This window comes from Sarcophilus harrisii, chromosome 1, assembly GCF_902635505.1.
Source record: "Sarcophilus harrisii chromosome 1, mSarHar1.11, whole genome shotgun sequence".
Taxonomy (NCBI): domain Eukaryota; kingdom Metazoa; phylum Chordata; class Mammalia; order Dasyuromorphia; family Dasyuridae; genus Sarcophilus; species Sarcophilus harrisii.
Window position 1 is genome coordinate 345,944,163 of NC_045426.1, and position 19,554 is coordinate 345,963,716.

Here is a 19,554-nt window from a genome sequence, read left to right on the forward strand (position 1 = left end):
AACATGTATATATGTATGTGACTATGCGGCTAATAGGATTTTCATTTTAGAGATTGAAAGGACAGTGAGGGTCATCTGGTCCAATCTCTCATTTTATAGTGGAGGAAACTAAGGACCAAGGAAATTAAGCAACTTGCTTAGATGTGAGATTGAAATCTAAGTCCTCTGACTCCAAGCCCAAGCCTCTTTTACATGCTCATAAGTATATATATGATTACATATAGCCATGTCTATTTTTCTTTTCTTTTTTTTTTAATTTAATAGCCTTTTATTTACAGGATATATGCATGGGTAACTTTACAGCATTAACAATTGCCAAACCTCTTGTTCCAATTTTTCACCTCTTACCCCCCCACCCCCTCCCCTAGATGGCAGGATGACCAGTAAATGTTAAATATATTAAAATATAAATTAGATACACAATAAGTATACATGCATGTCTATTTTTCTGTATGTGACTGTCTACATATTGGTAACTACTATATGTGACTACAAATGACTGTGTATATAGAGATATGAGTACATGTGTTATATATGTACACATAAATGTAGTGTGTGTGAGAGAGACATACAGAGGAAGAGACAGAAAACAAAGAGAGAGACAGACAAACAGACAGACACACAGGTTAAGCAGTGGCCAGTGGTGAAAGGAAGGCTGGTCAGTGATGGATGAGCACAGCCTAACAATCTAACTCTAGGGGGCAGCCTTTTCCTGCAAGAAAAGTTCAAAACCTGTAGGATTCTTCTTACCCCACAGTCATCCCTCCCTCTATCACTTCCCTGCTGAAAATAATAAGAACGAAGATCTCAGTAAAACTATCATACAGGCAGCTCAACATAAAACCTAGGCTCAGGGACCTAAAAAGAAATCTTCCTTTCCACACCTTTACTAGTCACAGAATCCCTGAAGGATTTGAGAGCTCTATGGTCCTCTGTAGAATGGGATTGCAGGAAGCACAGAGAACTAGAAATAGTTGGGAATTTGTCCGACTACAGGAATTCCTCCTCTTCAAAAAGAGGTGAGGATCTGTGAATATGGCATGTGGTATATAACCAGTGAGATCATTGTGTCTATTAGTTCTGTTCAAATGTTTTCCTTTGTTATAAGAGAGAGTTCAGTTACATGGAGGATAAGGTTTAAGGGGAAATGACTATGATGTAAAAATAAAAAGCATCAATATTAAGTTAAAAAATAAATAATAAAATAAGAAGTTAGAATAGATAATATCTAAGATTGCTTCCAGCTTTATGATTTCATGAATCTAGGATTTATAAAGCTAGAAATATTCATAAAGATTGATTTAAAATGTATATCTATTACATGTATGTACGAATGCATATATGTATAATATAATAATATAACAAATACTATTCAAAAGCCTACACTAAGACTTTTTGGAAATCCTGTACATAGAAAATAGAAGGGAATTGAAGGAATGAGGAGGAGGAAGAAGTCTTTTTCTTCTTTTTTTTGGGGGGGGGGCAAATCTTTTTAATGGAGAAAGCTTACCCTAGCTGGGGGTAGGAAACTTGGAAAGTTAGTTTCATTGAGAGTCTTAGTCCTGTGAGAACTGGACTTCCCTGTGCAGGGGAAAGGTCAACACCAGTAGGAAAAAGTCCTTCCTTCATGTCAGGCCTCAGAATCTGACTTTGAGTGCTTGCCTCTCCCCCAAATGAGGATGGATAAGATTCTGTCCACTCAACCCCACCATCCATCCATTCCTTCCCTCCATCTGTTTCTGGTCATTGATGGTTGCTCCTGCTCTGCTCAGAGATACTGACAGAGAATCCCATTTCCAAAGTAAGCATCTTAATTGTACAATAATTCAGAGTCTGATTCTTTTTGTACAGCAAAATAATGTTTTGGTCATGTATACTTATTGTGTATCTAAGTTATATTTTAATATATTTAACATCTACTGGTCATCCTGCCATTTAGGGGAGGGGGGTGGGGGGGTAAGAGGTGAAAAATTGGAACAAGAGGTTTGGCAGTTGTTAATGCTGTAAAGTTACCCATGTATATATCCTGTAAATAAAAGGCTATTAAATAAAAAAATAAAATAAAATAAAATAAAAATAAAAAAATTAAAAAAAACAAAGTAAGCATCTGAGCTTAGGAGAAGAGGTGAAGAGGGGGCTCCTTTCCCCCAGCTGAGTTTGAAATAGTTAAAGGGATGAGAATTTAAAAACCAGGGCCTGGAGACAACAACCTTTGCCACAAAGGCAGGGTTAGTCACTCAATTCACAGTCCCCAGCCTTCTTTTCCCTTGGTGGCTCTTCCCTATAATATGTTCAATCTTTTCCCCTCTAATGCCTTTTTCTCTTCCAATAACCTATTTGACTTCCATTAGCCCAGTAAACCCGAGATCTGCCCTTCATCCAGAAGTTCCTTTAAGCATAGGATAGTATCCTATTCCTCCCCTTTCGCTTACTATCAGATTTCTTTAAAAAGTCATCTACACCTGCCTTCCACTTTCTCATTACCCCCTCACTTCCCAGCCCCTTGCAGTCTAGCCTTAGTCCCAATCACTCCACTAGTTACTCTCCCTGGGTCATTAGTACCTATTGTGAAATTCAAGGGCTTTTTTCTAATTCCACTAAAGCAGGATCATGTGGTAGGAAAATCACTGGACCTGGACTCGTGTGTTAAATTTCCTCGTATGTAAAGTGAGAACTTTTAGCTATACTGTTTTTATGATTACTTTCAATTCTAAAATCCCTAGATTTTGCTTGCTCCTTCTTTTGCATTTGATATTTTGACTTTCCCCTAGCACTAGCTCTGACATCAGATGACCTGGATTCAAATCTCACTTTTACTTGTGTGATTATAGGCAGAATGAGCCAGTAAAAAGGAGAGATTAAAGATGAAAAAAGAGAAAGATGACAAGAAGAAATAATTGGGGCCCAAATCTGGAGGAGACAGAAGTCACATGTCAGGCATTGAACCTGACAAGATTAAAAGGCAGAGACTCAGAGACTAGAGGGCATATTGTGGGCAGAGAAACATAGTTAAATTTTGTACCTAGAAGAAAAGGGTGTCAGCTTCTGAGGGAGTAGATGAACCATTCTTTGTAGACCTCAGTTTTTTCATCTGTAAAATAAGGAACTTGGACTGGATGGCCTCTGAAGTACCTAAATCTCTTAGTCTTTTCCCTCCCTTGACACTGCCCTCTTTTAATTACTAGTTCTTAGTTCTCTTGCTCCTACTTGGCCTCTTTATTGCTTTCCATCATTTTTCCACTTCCTAAATTAGAGAATTTTCTAAGTTTTCTTTAAACTTTCCTCCTCTCCCATCCCCGTTCTCCTTTTTTCCCCCTCCCTTCTCTTCTCTCTACAATAGTTTTCTTATTGAAACTACCATCTTCCATGGCTTTACTTAACATCTCCATAAAATACAAAAATCTCTATTTCTAGCCTGGACCCCAGAGCTCCAGACCTGCCTTTCCAAATGCTCACTATACATCTCCACCTGTATATCCCTCTGGTGCCTCAAACCTAATGCATCTCAAACCTGAATTGATAATTTTCCTTTAATAGCTGCCCCTCTGCCCAACTTTTCTTTCTTTTTTATTTATGGTAGATACCATCCTCTAATCAGGGATCCTCAAACTTTTAAAATAGGGGGCCAGTTCACTGTCCCTCAGATTGCTGGAGGGCCAGACTATAGTAAAAACAAAAACTTTGTTTTGTGGGCCTTTAAATAAAAAAACTTCATAGCCCCGAGTGAGGGGGATAAAGGTCCTCAGCTGCTGCATCTGGCCCACTGGCCATAGTTTGAGGACCCCTACGTCTAACTACTCAACAAAGCTTGAAATGTTTGTCAAGCTTAATTCATCTTTTTTTCTCCTTCCCTCATTTTTTTTTGCAAGTCCTATAAATTCTATCTGCACAGTACCTATTGATAATTTCATCTCCTTTCCATTCAGTCATCACACTGGTTCAGGCTCTTATCTTCTCTTGAAACAGCCTCCTTTGCTTCCAGCTTCCTCCTTCCTTCCTTAACAGAGCAACCAGATTAATCTTCCTAAGGTGATCTAGCTGTACCAAATCTGAAACTATATTATAAAGGAACAATCACCAAAACTAGTTGGTACTGACTAAGACATAGAGTGGTGGATCAAGTAGGATAGGTTAGGTACACAAGACATGGTAGTCAATGTCCTGTGTGTTTGATAAACCCAAAGATTCCAGCTTCTGGGATAAGAAATCATTACTTGACAAAAACTGTTTGGGAAATCTGGAAAATAATGTAGCAGAAACAAGTCCTTGACCTATATCTCCCACTCTATATCAAGATAAGGTCAAAACAGGTACGTGATTTAGACATAAAAACACAGTCATAGCCAATTAATCTTCCTAAAGCATGATGTTAATTATACTGTTCTACTCAAATGGTCTCCCCTGTCCTTGGAATAAAGTTATCCTGACATTCAGGATCTTCCACAGTTTGACTCCAACCTACCTTTTCAATCATTATTCATATGATTTTCTTTTACAAATTTTACTTTCCAGTAAAACTGGAACTTTTTGCCCTTTTCCTATCTTGTTCTGAATCTTTTCCACCTCTGTACCTGCTATGCTTCTCCTAGAATCTTCTCCTCCCCCCATATTGACTTGTTGAAATTTTTCTGTTACCAAGACCCTTCTCAGGTGCTATTTCTTGAGCAAAGTTTCCCTGAAGCCAAAAATGAATTCTCCTTTTTCCTTAATGTCTTCCTTCTTAGGCTTTTCCTATATACTTATCTTAGTGAAGCATTGATATCTTATACAAATATTATCGACTACCATTTGCATTATACTATCTTATCTTTTCTAAATCATAAGTTCCACACGGTCAGAAACCACGATTCTCACAATTGAATATAAACTCCTTTATCCTGTTCTGCCCAGCACCTAGCATGGTGAGTGCCTTGTATGTATTGGGTGCCTAATAAATGCAGATTGAATTGAATTATTTCATCTCTCTCACCTAGCAAAATGGCTTCCACATCAAAGGTGTTTAATATTTGTTCAACCGAATTAAATATATTTGTGTGTGTGTGAGCCTATCTGTAACGCGTGTCCGTGCGTGGCTGTATGCTCCCTCCCTCTCCCCCAAAAAGGTCAGCCCCGAATGGCGCGGGATGAAGGAGAACTATAGAAGTCGACGGGATAGCAGGAGGGACTTCCTTTTCCCCTGCCTTCCCCCAACTCCCCTAACTCTGGGATCCTTTTCCCCTGGGCATCTTCCAGCGACCGGTCCGATGCTGTCTGCACCGGCTCTGCCCTCTCCCGACTGCCGCTGGTAAAGGGGGTGAAGCCCAGGGGTTGAGTAACTGCCAGGCCTGTTGATCAGAGGCAGGGTGGGCCAGGGGGCGTGCCGGGAGAGGGGCTTCGGATGGGTTGGGCCGGGCTGGGCTAGGCTCAGCTGGGCTCTGGGCGGGGCCGGGCTGGGGATGCGCTGTGCTGCGCTGGGCACTGCGCCGCCGCCGGGCTGAGGATGCTGGCGCTGCCGCGGGGCGCTCGCCGCCGTCTGGGGAACAGAGCAACCAGAGCCGGAGTCCGAGCGCAGTGAACGTCGTCGTGCCTCGGGACTCCTAGGACCCCGGGACCCCTGCCCCACGATGTCCAGGAAAAAGACCCCTAAGAGTAAGGCGGGGAGTGCGCCCGCCTCTTCTCTCCCCACAGCCAAGGAGAACGGGCCGGTGGGCTCCGGAGGGGGCGGCTCTAACCCGGGCCCTGGCCCTGCCCCCGAGACACCGAGGAACGGGCTTCTGCTGTCAGGCCGCCCGTCCCTCAGCAGCAGCGGCGACTTCTACGACGTTGCTTTCAAGGTAAGCGCTGGGATCCTAAGCGAAACAGCGGGGGAGGGGAGGGGTGAAGAACGGATCTTGAGAGGTTGGTGGACAGACGGAGCACAGACCTTGAAAGCACAGACCACAGGTTAGGAGTGGGTGGCAGAGGGGCAGAGTGGTTGGGGAGATTGCCCCAGGAGCACACATCGTGGGCTGGCAGAGGTTGGCACAGGGCTACAAATCCTAAAGGACTCAGAACAGTTGGCCCAGAGTCACAGACCATAAAGTCTGGGAAGGGAGAAGAGCAGCGATAAGAGAGATCATGGACCCCTGGGGTAGGACGGGCAGACTTTGTCGGCAAAGGGTGCAGCAGCAGGTGGTCTAGGGCAGGATTCTGCTGGCGGGGGCCCTGGAGTAGTGTGAGAAGTGGAAGCTGGGCTGTGACCTTTCCTAAGCAAACACTTGCAGTCTCTTCCCAAGCTCTGGCTTTGCTTCAAGCTCTGCAGGGCCCCAGTTTGGAGTGGAAGATCTAGAAGCCTAGAAAGGAACTTGCTAGCCTAATGTCCTGATCCCTTTCTACTGATGTCCTCCTCTGTTTTTGACCACTGGAGCCCGATGCAGACAAAAGAACCTTTGTCTGTTCCTTACTCTTCAGATTTATTATGATGGAGAGATGAAAGGAGTAAACCCTCCCTACAGGGCTGGTGGACAAGTAGCCCAAGGCATATACGGCTTCCTTACCTCTGCCTCTTAAAATCCTTAGCTTCCTTCAAGATAAACTCAGATGGTATTTTGGCTTTGGCTATTACTACTCTCCTCCTCCTCAAATTATCCTGTAATGTGTTACTTATCTGTGTGAATGTTGCATTCCCCTTGTTGAAGGTGTCTTTGTATCTCCATTACTTACCATGACACTTTGTACATAATAGGCACTTAATAAATGTTTACTGTGTTGCCATATTGAATTGAAATTGGGAATGATGGGTTGTAACTCCTCTAAAGTCAGTAGTTTCCTTATATCACCCATTCCCAGGGATTTGCTTATTTCTCTGGGTAATCTGGAGCAGCCTCCTGACAAAGTGTTGACCCAGGTTACTAGTGCTGGTGATGGGAATCTTTGACAACAATGAAAGCTCCTAGTCTGTCTGGAAGTAGTCAAGCAGTCATGGACACCATTTGGGGCTTTTAGTCTTTAGACTTCCCAAGAAGTTCAGATTGATAAAGCCTTCCCATTAAGCCCCCTAGGCAGACTTTTAATGAATTGGAGAGTGGATGGTGGTTGCAAGGTTTAGCTGTTTCTTAATCTTGACCTTGGGGTAGCCAGCCCATCCAGAATCTGAGAAACTGGTACCAACTTGAATAAGGAGAGGTCAGCACCTTGTGAAGTCTGCTTGTCTTTCTGCCCACAGCGGTTAAAGACTAGGGCATATGGAGGGAAAATGGGGGTTTCTGAATGGACACTTGGTCAGCATTTCTTTGGGGATTTCCACAGCCTAGGGTCAAAGAAGATGAGTCCTTGGTTTAGGGGACCATTCCAGGATTTGGTAAAGACCAGCTTGAACCCTTAGTTAGGCAAAGCATTGACTTGTCCTACATGGAATTACCCCTGTCCCACATAAGAACATATGTAGTCATTTCCTCTCTCCAATTTCTTGACCTCCCCAGGGGAAAAGACAAACCCAAGAGAGAGATTCTACTTAGCTATATTTCATGTTCTCATTTCATATTTCATGAGCCTCCCCCAAGATCATAGTGGGACATCAGTTTATATCTGAGAAGGTCAAACTATATGTAGGGGAGCAATTATGCTCAGATTATACCTCTAAAGGCTAGAGTTTTGTTGTGGAGTGGGGGGGTTCAGATCACACCTAATGGGTGTAGAGAGGTTCAAATCTCACCTCCTTAAAGTGGAGGTATTAGTTAATATAGGGGAATCAGATCATACTTCTTGAAGGCAAAGGTGTTAGGTGGAGGTGGGGCATCAGATCATCCTACTGAGAGTGGGGAATAAACTAATAACTCTTGAAGACTGGTAGTGCCAGTTTGGGGAGAAGGTGTTTCTGCTCAAATAAACTCTTAAAAAGATTTTATATATATGAAAGAATCCTGGGTCGGGGGGACAAGTCCTGGGTTCCACTCCTAGCTTTACCAGTGAGCTGGAGATCTTGGATAAGCATTTAATTTCATTGAGCTTTGGTTTTCTCTTTTGTAAAATGGGAGTGTACATACTCCCTACCTCACAGGGTTGTCATGAAGATCAAGTGCTTTTTTTTTTTTAAGATATAAATCCTTTATAATCTATACAGCATAACATAGATATTAGCAATTATTTTCACCACTTGGGGGAAGACTAAATAGGAGTCAGGTAGGTGACTTGGCTGACTTTGGTAGTGGCTTTGACAAAAGGCATGATACCTGGGCTTACTTTCCTTGAGCCTCAGTCTCCTCTAAAATGAAGATAAAAATATTTGTGTTGCCTCCTTCATGAGCTATTGAGAAGAAAGTGCTTTGTAAACTTTAAGGCGTTATAAGAATGTGAGTTTTATTATTATTATTATTTTTGAGAGATAGCAAAGCATTTTTTAGATAGAGAGGTAGCTTTGTAGCCTTTTTTTGTAGTGACAAGGAACTGGAAACTGAGTGGATGCCCATCAATTGGAGAATCGTTGAATAAATTGTGGTATGTGAATGTTATGAAATATTATTGTTCTGTAAGAAATGATCAGCAGGATGATTTCAGAGAGGCCTGAAGAGACTTACGTGAACTGATGTTGAGTGAAGTGAGTAAAAAGAACCAGAAGAACATTGTACATAGCAACAAGATTACATCAGTTCTTATGGATTGTGGCTCTTTTCAACAGCGAAGTAATTCAGGCCAGTTCCAAAGGTCTTGTGATGAAGAGAGCCATCTGCATCCAGAGAGAGAACTGTGGGGACTGAGTATGAATCACGACATAGTACTTTAACTTTTTTTCCTTGTTGTTTGCTTGCATTTTGTTTTCTTTCTCATTTTGTTCCCTTTTTGATCTGGTTTTTCTTGTGCAGCATAATTGTAGAAATATGTATAGAAGAATTGCACATGATTAACACAATGTTATTATGTGTTATTATTATTATTACTAATACTATTAAATAATAGACTTACCTCTAGGGGAAAGGGTAGGGGGAAGGGAGGGAGAAAAATTGGAACACAAGGTTTTTCAAGGGTAAATGTTGAAAACTATCTATGCATGTATTTTGAAAAGCTTTATATAAAAAGAAAGAAAGGTAGCCTTGGAATCAGATTCAGATCTTGACTGTGACATTTATTGACATGCATGACTTTGGACAAGTCACTTAATCTGCAAAGACAATTCTAAATTGTTAGTCAGCAAGAACATATTAAACATTTGATTTGTGCCAGTCACTGTGCTAAGACTCATAGATAAACCAACAATTTGCATTAGTGAAAGCACTACACACTGGGAGTTCCCTATGCCAATAAATCATACCCCTCTCTGCAAAAAAAAATAATAATAATAATAATGTTATATCCCATGGGAAGTAGGAACAAATTATAGGATTCCCTGGGAAGGGCAGAGGGTATCCATTCAGGCACAGTTCATAATAGGGAGAAGCTTTAGACTTTCTATGCCTCCATCATCCCAGGTCAGTCCTTTACCTGGGATCCTGGGGGGTAGTGGGACAAGCAGGGACAAGATTCATTGCTATGCTAGCTCTTTATTAGTCTTTTCTCTTTTCCTGCTCCTTGCTTATTGTTTGGGGGTGCTGTGAGGGAAGTGGGAGTAGAAGCTGGGGAACCCAGAAGTCTATGGCACTCAGGACAGAGGGGTGGGCTTGGTTGTATTCACTGTAACCTGCTAAGGATGAATCGCCCTTGCTCACTCAGGCTGAGTGGACCTGAGTCCCAAGGTTGGGTCTCCCCAGGGCTGACAATGTGCTGCTTGAGGTCCATTCTCTTATCAGGGGTCCTCAAACTTTTTAAATAGGGGGCCAGTTCACTGTCCCTCAGACTGTTGGAGGGCCAGACTATAGTAAAAACAAAAACTTTGTTTTGGGGCCTTTAAATCAAGAAACTTCATAGCCCTGGGTGAGGGGGATAATCGTCCTCAGCTGCCACATCTGGCCCGCAGGCTGTAGTTTGAGGACCCCTGTGACCTAGAGGATCTCTTTCCTAATGAGTTCCCGGCTTTCAGAGCTGGTGATAATCTTCTTCCCTTATTGCCTTGATTACCTGCTGTACCCTCTCCTCAGGTGATGCTGGTAGGAGACTCAGGAGTGGGGAAGACCTGTCTGCTGGTTCGATTCAAGGATGGTGCCTTCCTGGCTGGGACCTTCATTTCCACCGTGGGCATAGATTTCAGGGTAAGAGTCCAAGCACTTTTCCATCTCCTTAATCAATTCTTTGCTGATGAGGGGATTGCTAAGATTAGAAGTTAGGGGAAGGGGGCTGACAGGCTGAAAGAGTAGGGGTCTTCCTGTCTCTGGGACAACTTCTGGTCATGGCAGCTAGAAATCCCTGGGGAATGGTGCTATATGGGAAATGTCGTGGGTGAAAGCCCTCCCTGTCTCTCTCTGATCTCTCTTTCCTTGTTTTTATGTATGTGGGTGTATGTGTCTTTCTATAGGGGGGTGGGGTGGGAATCTATCTCCTCATGTCACCATGCGAGGGATTCAGTAGATCCCTGCATGCTGACACACACACTCTCACTCTCTCTCTCTCTCTCTCTCTCTCTCTCTCTCTCTCTCTCTCTCTCTCTCTCTCTCTCTCTCCTCGTTGCTGAATTGTCTGTATCTGTGCATGTGCCTGCCTTTTTATGTCTATGTGAGCCCTTTTCTCTAGAGAAGCTTGAGTCAACGGTATGTGTTATATATGTCTCTAGCTGTGATTTGTTAAGTGTCTGTCTCCATCTTTCAATCTCTATGTGAGTATCTCACTGCATCTGTTTCTCTGGCTGCATTCTGAGAGACAGACACAGAGAGCAATTCCTGGCAATCCATATTCCTAGGGAAGGTCTGGGTTCTGATATCCAGGGTCCCCATGGGGAATGAAAAAACAAAACAAAACAGAACAAACCCTTTCTTTCCAGTCCCAAATCTCCTTAACTTGCTTGCTCTGAAATCTCAGGATTCAGAGTTTGGTTCTAATTTCCTGATGAAGAATAAGTAACATGTAGTCTGTCTATCTTACAATCTAATTACTGACATGTTTTATCAGAGGCTGTAGCCATGTGCACCATTCAGGCAGACTTGGGCCCCTTTTACCCTGGGGATGGGGGGGGGGGGGGAATAATGTGATTTGTCTGACCCTGCCCAGGGCCCCTGACACACCTTGCCTTTGGAACTGAATAATTCTTCTGGAGACCAGGCTGACTATCATTGAATTCCACCTTTCCTCAGGAGATGTCTCCATGCTCAGCTCAGCATGGGCTCCTACAACTAAAGGAAGACACTTGACTTCCTAATGTCTGAGCCAAAGTGGCTAAATTCAATTCAACTTAATTATTTACTGGTTATTCAAAAGTTGTATCTTCTGGGCTTCTAATTAGGGGCAGGGAGGCCTGTGGGAAGACTAGAAGGCTCTCTGGAGGCTCACAGGCATAAAGCCACTTGGCAGCTCCCTCTACCAGTATGGGGAGATTATGGCTCTAGACAAAACCCCTCCTCCCTTCAGAGCCCCTACTGCCTACTTCTCATAGGATAGAAAATCTCCCTATAATCATACATCACTCGCTGTATGTGCCTCCCAACCCTACCCCAACCAAGTCTGTGAGCCCAAGAGGGAACAAGTAGGCAGCCGAACGAGTCCCAAGCCCATTTTCTCTGGGGGCACAGGCTACTGTGGGGTAGCCCAGATATCCCCTAGGGTTTGGGAGAACTAAAAGCAGAGCACCTGCTCTTTGGTCCAGAGTCCCAGCAGATGCTGCTTTCATCTTCCCCATCCTCTACAGCTAGCTGGCCTGAGTGGGTTCCCTGGGGCATCAGTATGGGGCTGAGGCTGGAGGAGCAATTCAATAGATTGGGTTGGTATGAACTGGCTGCCATTGAAAGGATTTCTTTTCCTCTGTCTCTCTTACCCTCCAAGGCAGATGAGAGCCAAACTTTACCACCTCTCCCCAGTCTATGATCCTCTTACTCCCTACTTGAGGCTCACCCTGGAAAGACCAACTTAAAGTGAGGGACTGAGGCTATATAAGGGCAGAGGTCCTGGCCACCAAATTAAATTCCCTGTCCAATAAAACTCAAGTCCAGGATGGGCTTTGCCAACTCTGCACCTCTCTTGATGTATATGGAATTTTTAAGTAGAGCTGGTTTTTGTGGGAGTAGAATTGAGTGACCTGGGATATCACTCTGTAACTCTGCACTCATGTGAATCTAACCAACAGAGCCAGCAGAGTACATACAAACCGTTGCTCTAGCAACACCCCCCCCCCCAATCCCACCTCCTCTCCCAGGTCTGGGCTTCTTGTGAAAAAAGTGACTCACTGGAAGCACAGGTGCCATGCATGCCCTCCCCCAACGTCCACACCTTCCTTCCTACTCCAATGGATGGGGAGCTGCAAGGTGCTCCAGGCTCCTCCAGGCGCACTCCTGATAAATGTGTTCCCGGCTCTCAAGGTCACCTGGAGTGGTCTCATGGGCCATTTTAATCTGAAGCTCCATGGCACCCTGTTTGGGCGTCTGCTACTGGGCAGCCTTCCTGTGGCAGCAGGGGGGCTGGGCGTGGTGCTACCACTGCCGCCTGCTCCCTGAACACTCTGTTCCCTCCAATGTGCACATTAATATTCAAGCCATAATGGCATTAATCTCACTTGGCTCGTCCTTAGTCCCATAAGGTGCTGACGTGATCAACCATAATAGCCTGGGATAAACCCAGGCGCCTCTCAAATGAAGAGTATTTAGCGCACTAAATAAATAGTGTTATTTGTAACAAACAAAATAAAATCCAACTTGTCAACAGAGCAGAACAGGGCATAGAAGCTTGTCCTGTTTTTTTATCTGCAGGATGGAAACAGTGGAAAGAGTACTGCATTTTGAGCCAGAAGACCTGTGATCAAATTCTGGTTTTTCAACCCACTGCCTATGCTACTCTGGGTACAGAAATTCATCTCTCTAACTGAATCTGTTTTATAGGTTCATAAATCTGTAACTGGCAGCCTACAGATCAGAAGTCAGATAGTCCAATTCTTTTATTTTACAAATCAGGCAACTGAAGCTCAGGGCACCTAAATGACTTGCCTGTTATTATATAGGTAAGAATCAAAGGTAAAATTTGAATCTGGGTCTTTCTAGCTCAAGAACCAGGATCTGCATTGTACCATACCATTTCTTCCTCTGTAAAATTAAAGGATTTGCTTCTAAGATCCCCTCCTGCTCTAAACGATGATCCTGGGATCTTTTGTTTTTCTGGGAATTCTAGGAATTTGTACTTGGCTTGAATCTCCTTCCTGCAGTCCCCAAGCATTCAAGGAGACTTAATTTCTGATTTCTAGGAAGTCCGAGAGCTTTGTCAGTTTTCAGTAAGGAAGAAGGAGAGTCCAATGGATAGAGGGCTAGACTAGACGTTAGGAAAACTTGGGTTTCAGTCCTATCTCAGACACTTCCTAAGATGTAAAATGTGTTTCACCAAGTTGTTATAAGAACCAAGTAAGATAATATACATGAAAGGAAAAAGAAGTGGAGCTATGATTTCAGTGGTATAATGAATTCCCAGACAAGGAAACTCTCTCCACCAATGCAAGAAGGCATCTAGTCTGCAACTTGGACTGAGGAGCTAAGTGACTTGTCTACAGTCACACAGCTAGTATGTGTTAGAGATGGAACTTGATCTTTGTGAAAGCAGGATCATATAATCACTAGAGCTTTAGATTTGTATTCAAGAAGACCTGAGTTCAAATACTGCCTCTAATTAAATATATTCATTCATTCATTTATCTATTTGTTTACTTATACTTGAAGTAATCAATAAATACACACATGTATATATTTTTCTTTTTCTTTTCTCTTCTCTTTCTTTTCTTCTTTTCCTTCCCTCCTCTCATCCTCCTTCTATTTGCACCATAACAGCCTATCTCTCATGTAAAGCACTTTGCAATTTTTAAAGTACTATATAAATATCAGTTATGATTATTATTCATTCATTTATCTATTTATTTATGTATTTACTTATACTTGGAGTGACCAGTCTACACATATACATATGTTTCTTTTTTTCTCTTCTCTTCCTTTTCTTCTTCCTCCTTTTCTTCTTTGCAATTCTTTTTTTTTTTTAATAATTATAACTTTTTATTGACAGAACCCATGCCAGGGTAATTTTTTACAACATTATCCCTTGCACTCACTTCTGTTCCGACTTTTCCCTTCCCTCCTTTCACCCCCTCCCCCAGATGGCAAGCAGTCCTATACATGTTAAATATGTCACAGTATATTCTAGATACAATATATGTGTGCAGAACCGAACAGTTCTCTTGTTGCACAGGAAGAATTTGATTCAGAAGGTAAAAATAACCCGGGCAGAAGAACCAAAATACAAACAGTTTATATTCATTTCCCAATGTTCTTTCTTTGGGTGTAGCTGCTTCTGTCCCTCGTTGATCAATTGAAACTGAGTTAGATCTTCTCTTTGTCAAAGAAGTCCACTTCCATCAGAATACATCTTCATACAGTATCGTTGTTGAAGTATATAATGATCTCCTGGTTCTGCTCATTTCACTTAGCATCAGTTCATGTAAGTCTCTCCAAGCCTCTCTGTATTCATCCTGCTGGTCATTTCTTACAGAACAATAATATTCCACAACATTCATATACCACAATTTACCCGACCATTCTCCAATTGATGGGCATCCATTCATTTTCCAGTTTCTGGCCACTACAAACAGGGCTGCCACAAACATTTTGGCACATACAGGTCCCTTTCCCTTCTTTAGTATCTCTTTGGGATATAAGCCCAGTAGTAACACTGCTGGATCAAAGGGTATGCTCAGTTTGATAACTTTATGGGCATAATTCCAGATTGCTCTCCAGAATGGTTGGATTCATTCACAACTCCACCAACAATGCATCAATGTCCCAGTTTTCCCCCATCCCCTCCAACATTCATTATTATTTTTTCCTGTCATCTTAACCAATCTGACAGGTGTGTAGTGGTATCTCAGAGTTGTCTTAATTTGCATTTCTCTGATTAATAATGACTTGGAGCATCTTTTCATATGACTAGAAATAGTTTCAATTTCTTCATCTGAAAATTGTCTGTTCATATCCTTTGACCATTTTTCAATTGGAGAATGGCTTGATTTTTTATAAATTAGAGTTAATTCTCTATATATTTTGGAAATGAGGCCTTTATCAGAACCTTTAACTGTGAAGATGTTTTCCCAGTTTGTTGCTTCCCTTCTAATCTTGTTTACATTAGTTTTGTTTGTACAAAGGCTTTTTAATTTGATGTAATCAAAATTTTCTATTTTGTGATCAGTAATGATCTCTAGTTCATCTTTGGTCACAAATTTCTTCCTCCTCCACAAGTCTGAGAGATAAACTATTCTATGTTCCTCTAATTTATTTATAATCTCATTCTTTATGCCTAAATCATGGACACATTTTTATCTTATCTTGGTGTATGGTGTTAAGTGTGGGTCCATGCCTAATTTCTGCCATACTAATTTCCAGTTATCCCAGCAGTTTTTGTCAAATAATGAATTCTTATCCCAAAAGTTAGGATTTTTGGGTTTGTCAAACACTAGATTGTTATAGTTGACTATTTTGTCTTGTGAATCTAACCTATTCCACTGATCAACTATTTCTTAGCCAGTACCAAATGGTTTTGGTGACTGCTGCTTTATAATATAGTTTTAGATCACGTACAGCTAGGCCACCTTTATTTGATTTTTTTTCATTAATTCCCTTGAGATTATCGACCTTTTGTTCTTCCATATGAATTTTGTTGTTGTTTTTTTTTTTAGGTCATTAAAATAGTTTCTTTGGAGTCTAATTGGTATAGCACTAAATAAATAGATTAGTTTAGGGAGTATTGTCATCTTTATTATATTCGCTCAGCCTATCCCAGAGCACTTAATATTTTTCCAATTATTTAAATATGATTTTATTTGTGTGGAAAGTTTTTTTATAATTTTGCTCATATAGTTCCTGACTTTCCTTTGGTATATAGATTCCCAAATATTTTATGCTATCGACAATTATTTTGAATGGAATTTCTCTTTGTATCTCTTGCTGTTGGATCCTCTTTGCAATTCTTAAAGCACTATATAAATCACAGTTATGATTATTATTTGGTTAGTTGGTTGTTTCCTAGATTGTTGCTCTGGGCTTCCTCTGTGTCTTTGTGATAGGATTGTGCCTGGCCCCATAGCTTTTCCAAGGCAGATCACCTTGATCACTCAGCAGTCAGGTTTTCTGCCTTTTCTGAAACATTTCCAGGAGGTGGTTTGGTGCAGCTTGAAGCATCTGCTGGGAAGTCAGAGCTAAGGCACCATATATACTCTGGCTTTTAATGCAAAGACCTCCTCCAGCTGCTGGCCAGCACAGACCTGCTCCTATTCTAAGCTCTTGCTTAGCTTTGCCTATCAGCTATCAGAGCCCCAGTGACATTAAGATGCCAATCTGTTCTTTAAAATGGAGCTTTCAGCTACAACCTGTAGGATCAAGTGGTGGAGAGCCTCAGAAAGAGGCTACTTGCTTACTTCCGCCCTTGGACCAGCCTGAGGAAGGAACAGAAGGGCTATTGCTCCCATCATTCCCAAAACAGAGGGTATCCCATAGAGGCAGAATAATACCTCCCTCCTGGATCCAAAATGCTCCATGACTCTGATTGCTAAGCTCTCACAGATGTTGCAACACCTGAATAATTGATGCCCAGCCTTTGTTGCTATAGAGAGCGTGCTGTGGTGATATTTAGAAAGAGATTGGGAGTGTGCAAAAACTGAAGCTCTAAGATTCTGGCTAGATAGCAGGTGGCCCCTTAGCCCATGGGTACTTCTGAGCCTCCATCCTGCTACCCACACACATGCCACATTCTGGCTGCTCTCCACCAACCTGTCCCTGGCACAGCCTACAGAGTTGGCAGATGGCTTGTCACCCAAGCCCTTAGTACTGGGCAATGTTACTGATTTGCTTTCTAGAGATGATCCATTGTGGCCAGAGCTCCATTGTCTCTATGTGTGGGATCAGGAAATGGAACATAAGTCAACATGGCCCAGGAAAGGAGGAGAGGAGGCTGTAGAGTTGTAATCTCACACTTTTAGAAATAAAAGGGACTTCAAAGGATAACTAATCCAACTCTCATTTTACACAGGAAGCCCAGAAATGGGGAGACTACTTAGCTGTTCAGTGACAGAATAAAAAGGTGATCACTCACAAAATAATTAATCAGAGGTTTCCTGAAAGATCCGAGCTTTGAACTGGCTCTTAGAAGAGGAAAGAAAAACATCAAAAAACAGAAATTCAGGTGGAACAGTGCAGAGGACTCAATAGTGAAGTTTTAGATTTATGCCACCTTGGTAATGGAGTGGAAGGGGCAGTGGGATGGTAGACTGGGACATTATTTTAAGAATGCTTGAGAATGTCAGATCTTCTGTGAGTTCTATCAAAAAGACATAGACTGTTCAAATTATGTCAACAAGCACTTATTAACTATTTACTGTGTGTTAGGTACTGAAAAAACATGTAGAAATAAAAAAAAAGATAGTTTCTGCCTTCAAATAGCTTACCTTTTAGTATGGAAAAACATCACATGAAAGAAAAGTAAAAATTGGGATAATGGTGTGGAGATAGGGAAAAAAGAAGAGAAAGATGAAGGTACCTGGTGGGGAAAGAAGGTAGTCCAGAGAATCAGGAGTTTAGTCTTTAAAGGAATTAAGACATGTTTGACTTCACTTCTTAAAGTGAAGGCTTCTGGAGGGAACCAATCAATAAGACAGAGACAGAGAAACAGAAACACTGATAGAGATAGAAAAACACAACATGACAGATGCAGGCTCCAGAGATCGAGAATGCTTCCAACATGAGGGGTACGGTAGACATGGAGACTTCATTCTGGGTAAAGAGGTTTCAATGGCATGATAGAGTGGATAGTCAGGTAGGCAGCTTGAAGAGGAATGAGGACCATTCACAGAAATGAAGCCTGTTCCCAGAATGACAGAATTTCTGAGTAAAAGAGCTTCCAAAGACTGACTAGTACTAGAGATTTCCTCTACAAAACATTCTACAAGTGGTCATCCCCTTGCAGCTTTTGCCTGAAAACTTCCAATGAGGAGAAACCCATTGACAACTAAAACAGCCATTTCCACTCTGGGAAAGCCCTGATTACTAGAAAGTTCCTTATATGAAACTTAAGTCTGTCTCTTTGCAACTTCCATCCCTCCTAATTCTATCATTTGGAACCAGACAGAGAAAATCTAAATACTTGAAGACTGCTATCATGTCCCCTGAGAATCTTTTTTTCTCCAGGTCAAAAAATCCACACATCCATCCTTCTAACAGCTTCTGATGTGATAAAGACTCAAGACCCTTCCCCTTCCTGGAGATATTCCTAACTCTTAACTTCCAGACCTTAACCAAGTGGCAGAGAACTATATCTCTGGGTCTAGCCAAACTTCAAGGGAGGGGGAAACCCAAACCTGGGTCTTGGAGGGTATTCAAGATAACTGCAAGAGGAGACTCACTCACAGGAAACAATTAGAGAACAATTAAAGGCCAAACTTTTAAGTGTCCTGAGACTTCAGAAGGGAAGAGCTCTAAGGAAGCTGGAGTAGACAGGAAAAGATCCTTGAGCTGAGCTTTAAAGGACAGTAGTAAGAATTTTGAGACTGGATGTTGAGATCAATCAAGCAGAGGTTAGGACCCAGGATAAAACAAAGTTATACAGGTCTCAGAAGCTGGCTCAGCTTTCCAGCATTGACTGATTTTCACCTAATTCCTAAAGTCTATATTCTGTCTTCATTTTGGTGGTTCACCTTCCTCAGGAGTAGGCAGGGGATGTTGGGTATTATTCAGCCATTTTTCAATCATGTCTGACTCTTTCTGATTCCATTTGGCATTTTCTTGACAGAGATACTGGAGTGCTTTGCCATTTCCTTTTCCAGCTCATTTTACAGATGAAGAAATTGAGGCAGACAGGGTTAAGTGATTTGCCCAGGATCACATAGCTATTAAGTGTCTGATTTGAACTCATGAAGGTGAGTCTTCTTGACTGGACCCAGTGTTCCTTCTCCTGAATCACCTAGCTACCCCGGCTTGCAGACAGAAGGTATCCAATCAATGTTTGCCAAGTTAAAAAGCTACACTCTGCCATCTGTGTCTAATCAGTCTTTTCTCAATTGGCCTTAGGTCTATGTGGTAGCTAAGATAAGGTCAAAGTACATCTTGGTACCACAGAATAAAACAAGGTTATTCCAGGATGGAATTCATGATTTTGATCTATCAGTAGTTGGATCTATCAGCAGTATGTTCTAACTAGTAAGCTCACCTAGCATGGACACTTAACCCACTTGGGGTAAACTTCTCTCATGTCCCCCACAGCCTTCTCTTTCATGTGTCTCAAAACACCTCATCAACTCCCTCTATATTCAGTAGTCAGTCAATAAACTTTTATTAAGTGTCTGCTATTGTCTGGCACTCTGCTAGGCACTGATGATTTAAAGAAAGACAAAAGATAATCTCAGTCCTCAAGGAGCTCTAATTTAAACTTTTTTAAGAATAGAAATTAATTTTGAAAATAATATCTTATTTTCCCCCAATTACATGTAAAAACAATTTTCAACATCCA

At 41.9% G+C, this 19,554-nt stretch overlaps 1 protein-coding gene across 2 annotated transcripts in view; it reads left to right on the forward strand.

Annotated features, from left to right (window-relative positions):
* The first annotated feature begins 5,090 nt into the window (after positions 1-5,090).
* Positions 5,091-19,554, forward strand: part of RAB26 (RAB26, member RAS oncogene family) — a 28,824-nt gene continuing 14,360 nt past the window's right edge. The window contains exons 1-2 of one of the 2 annotated variants that reach the window (XM_031945861.1): positions 5,091-5,813; positions 10,029-10,139. In XM_031945861.1, the coding sequence (XP_031801721.1) occupies positions 5,604-5,813; positions 10,029-10,139 (321 nt within the window). In that variant the 5' untranslated portion in view covers positions 5,091-5,603. The remainder of the gene's footprint in view (positions 5,814-10,028; positions 10,140-19,554) is intronic. The other variant, XM_003762017.3, reaches the window with a different exon arrangement.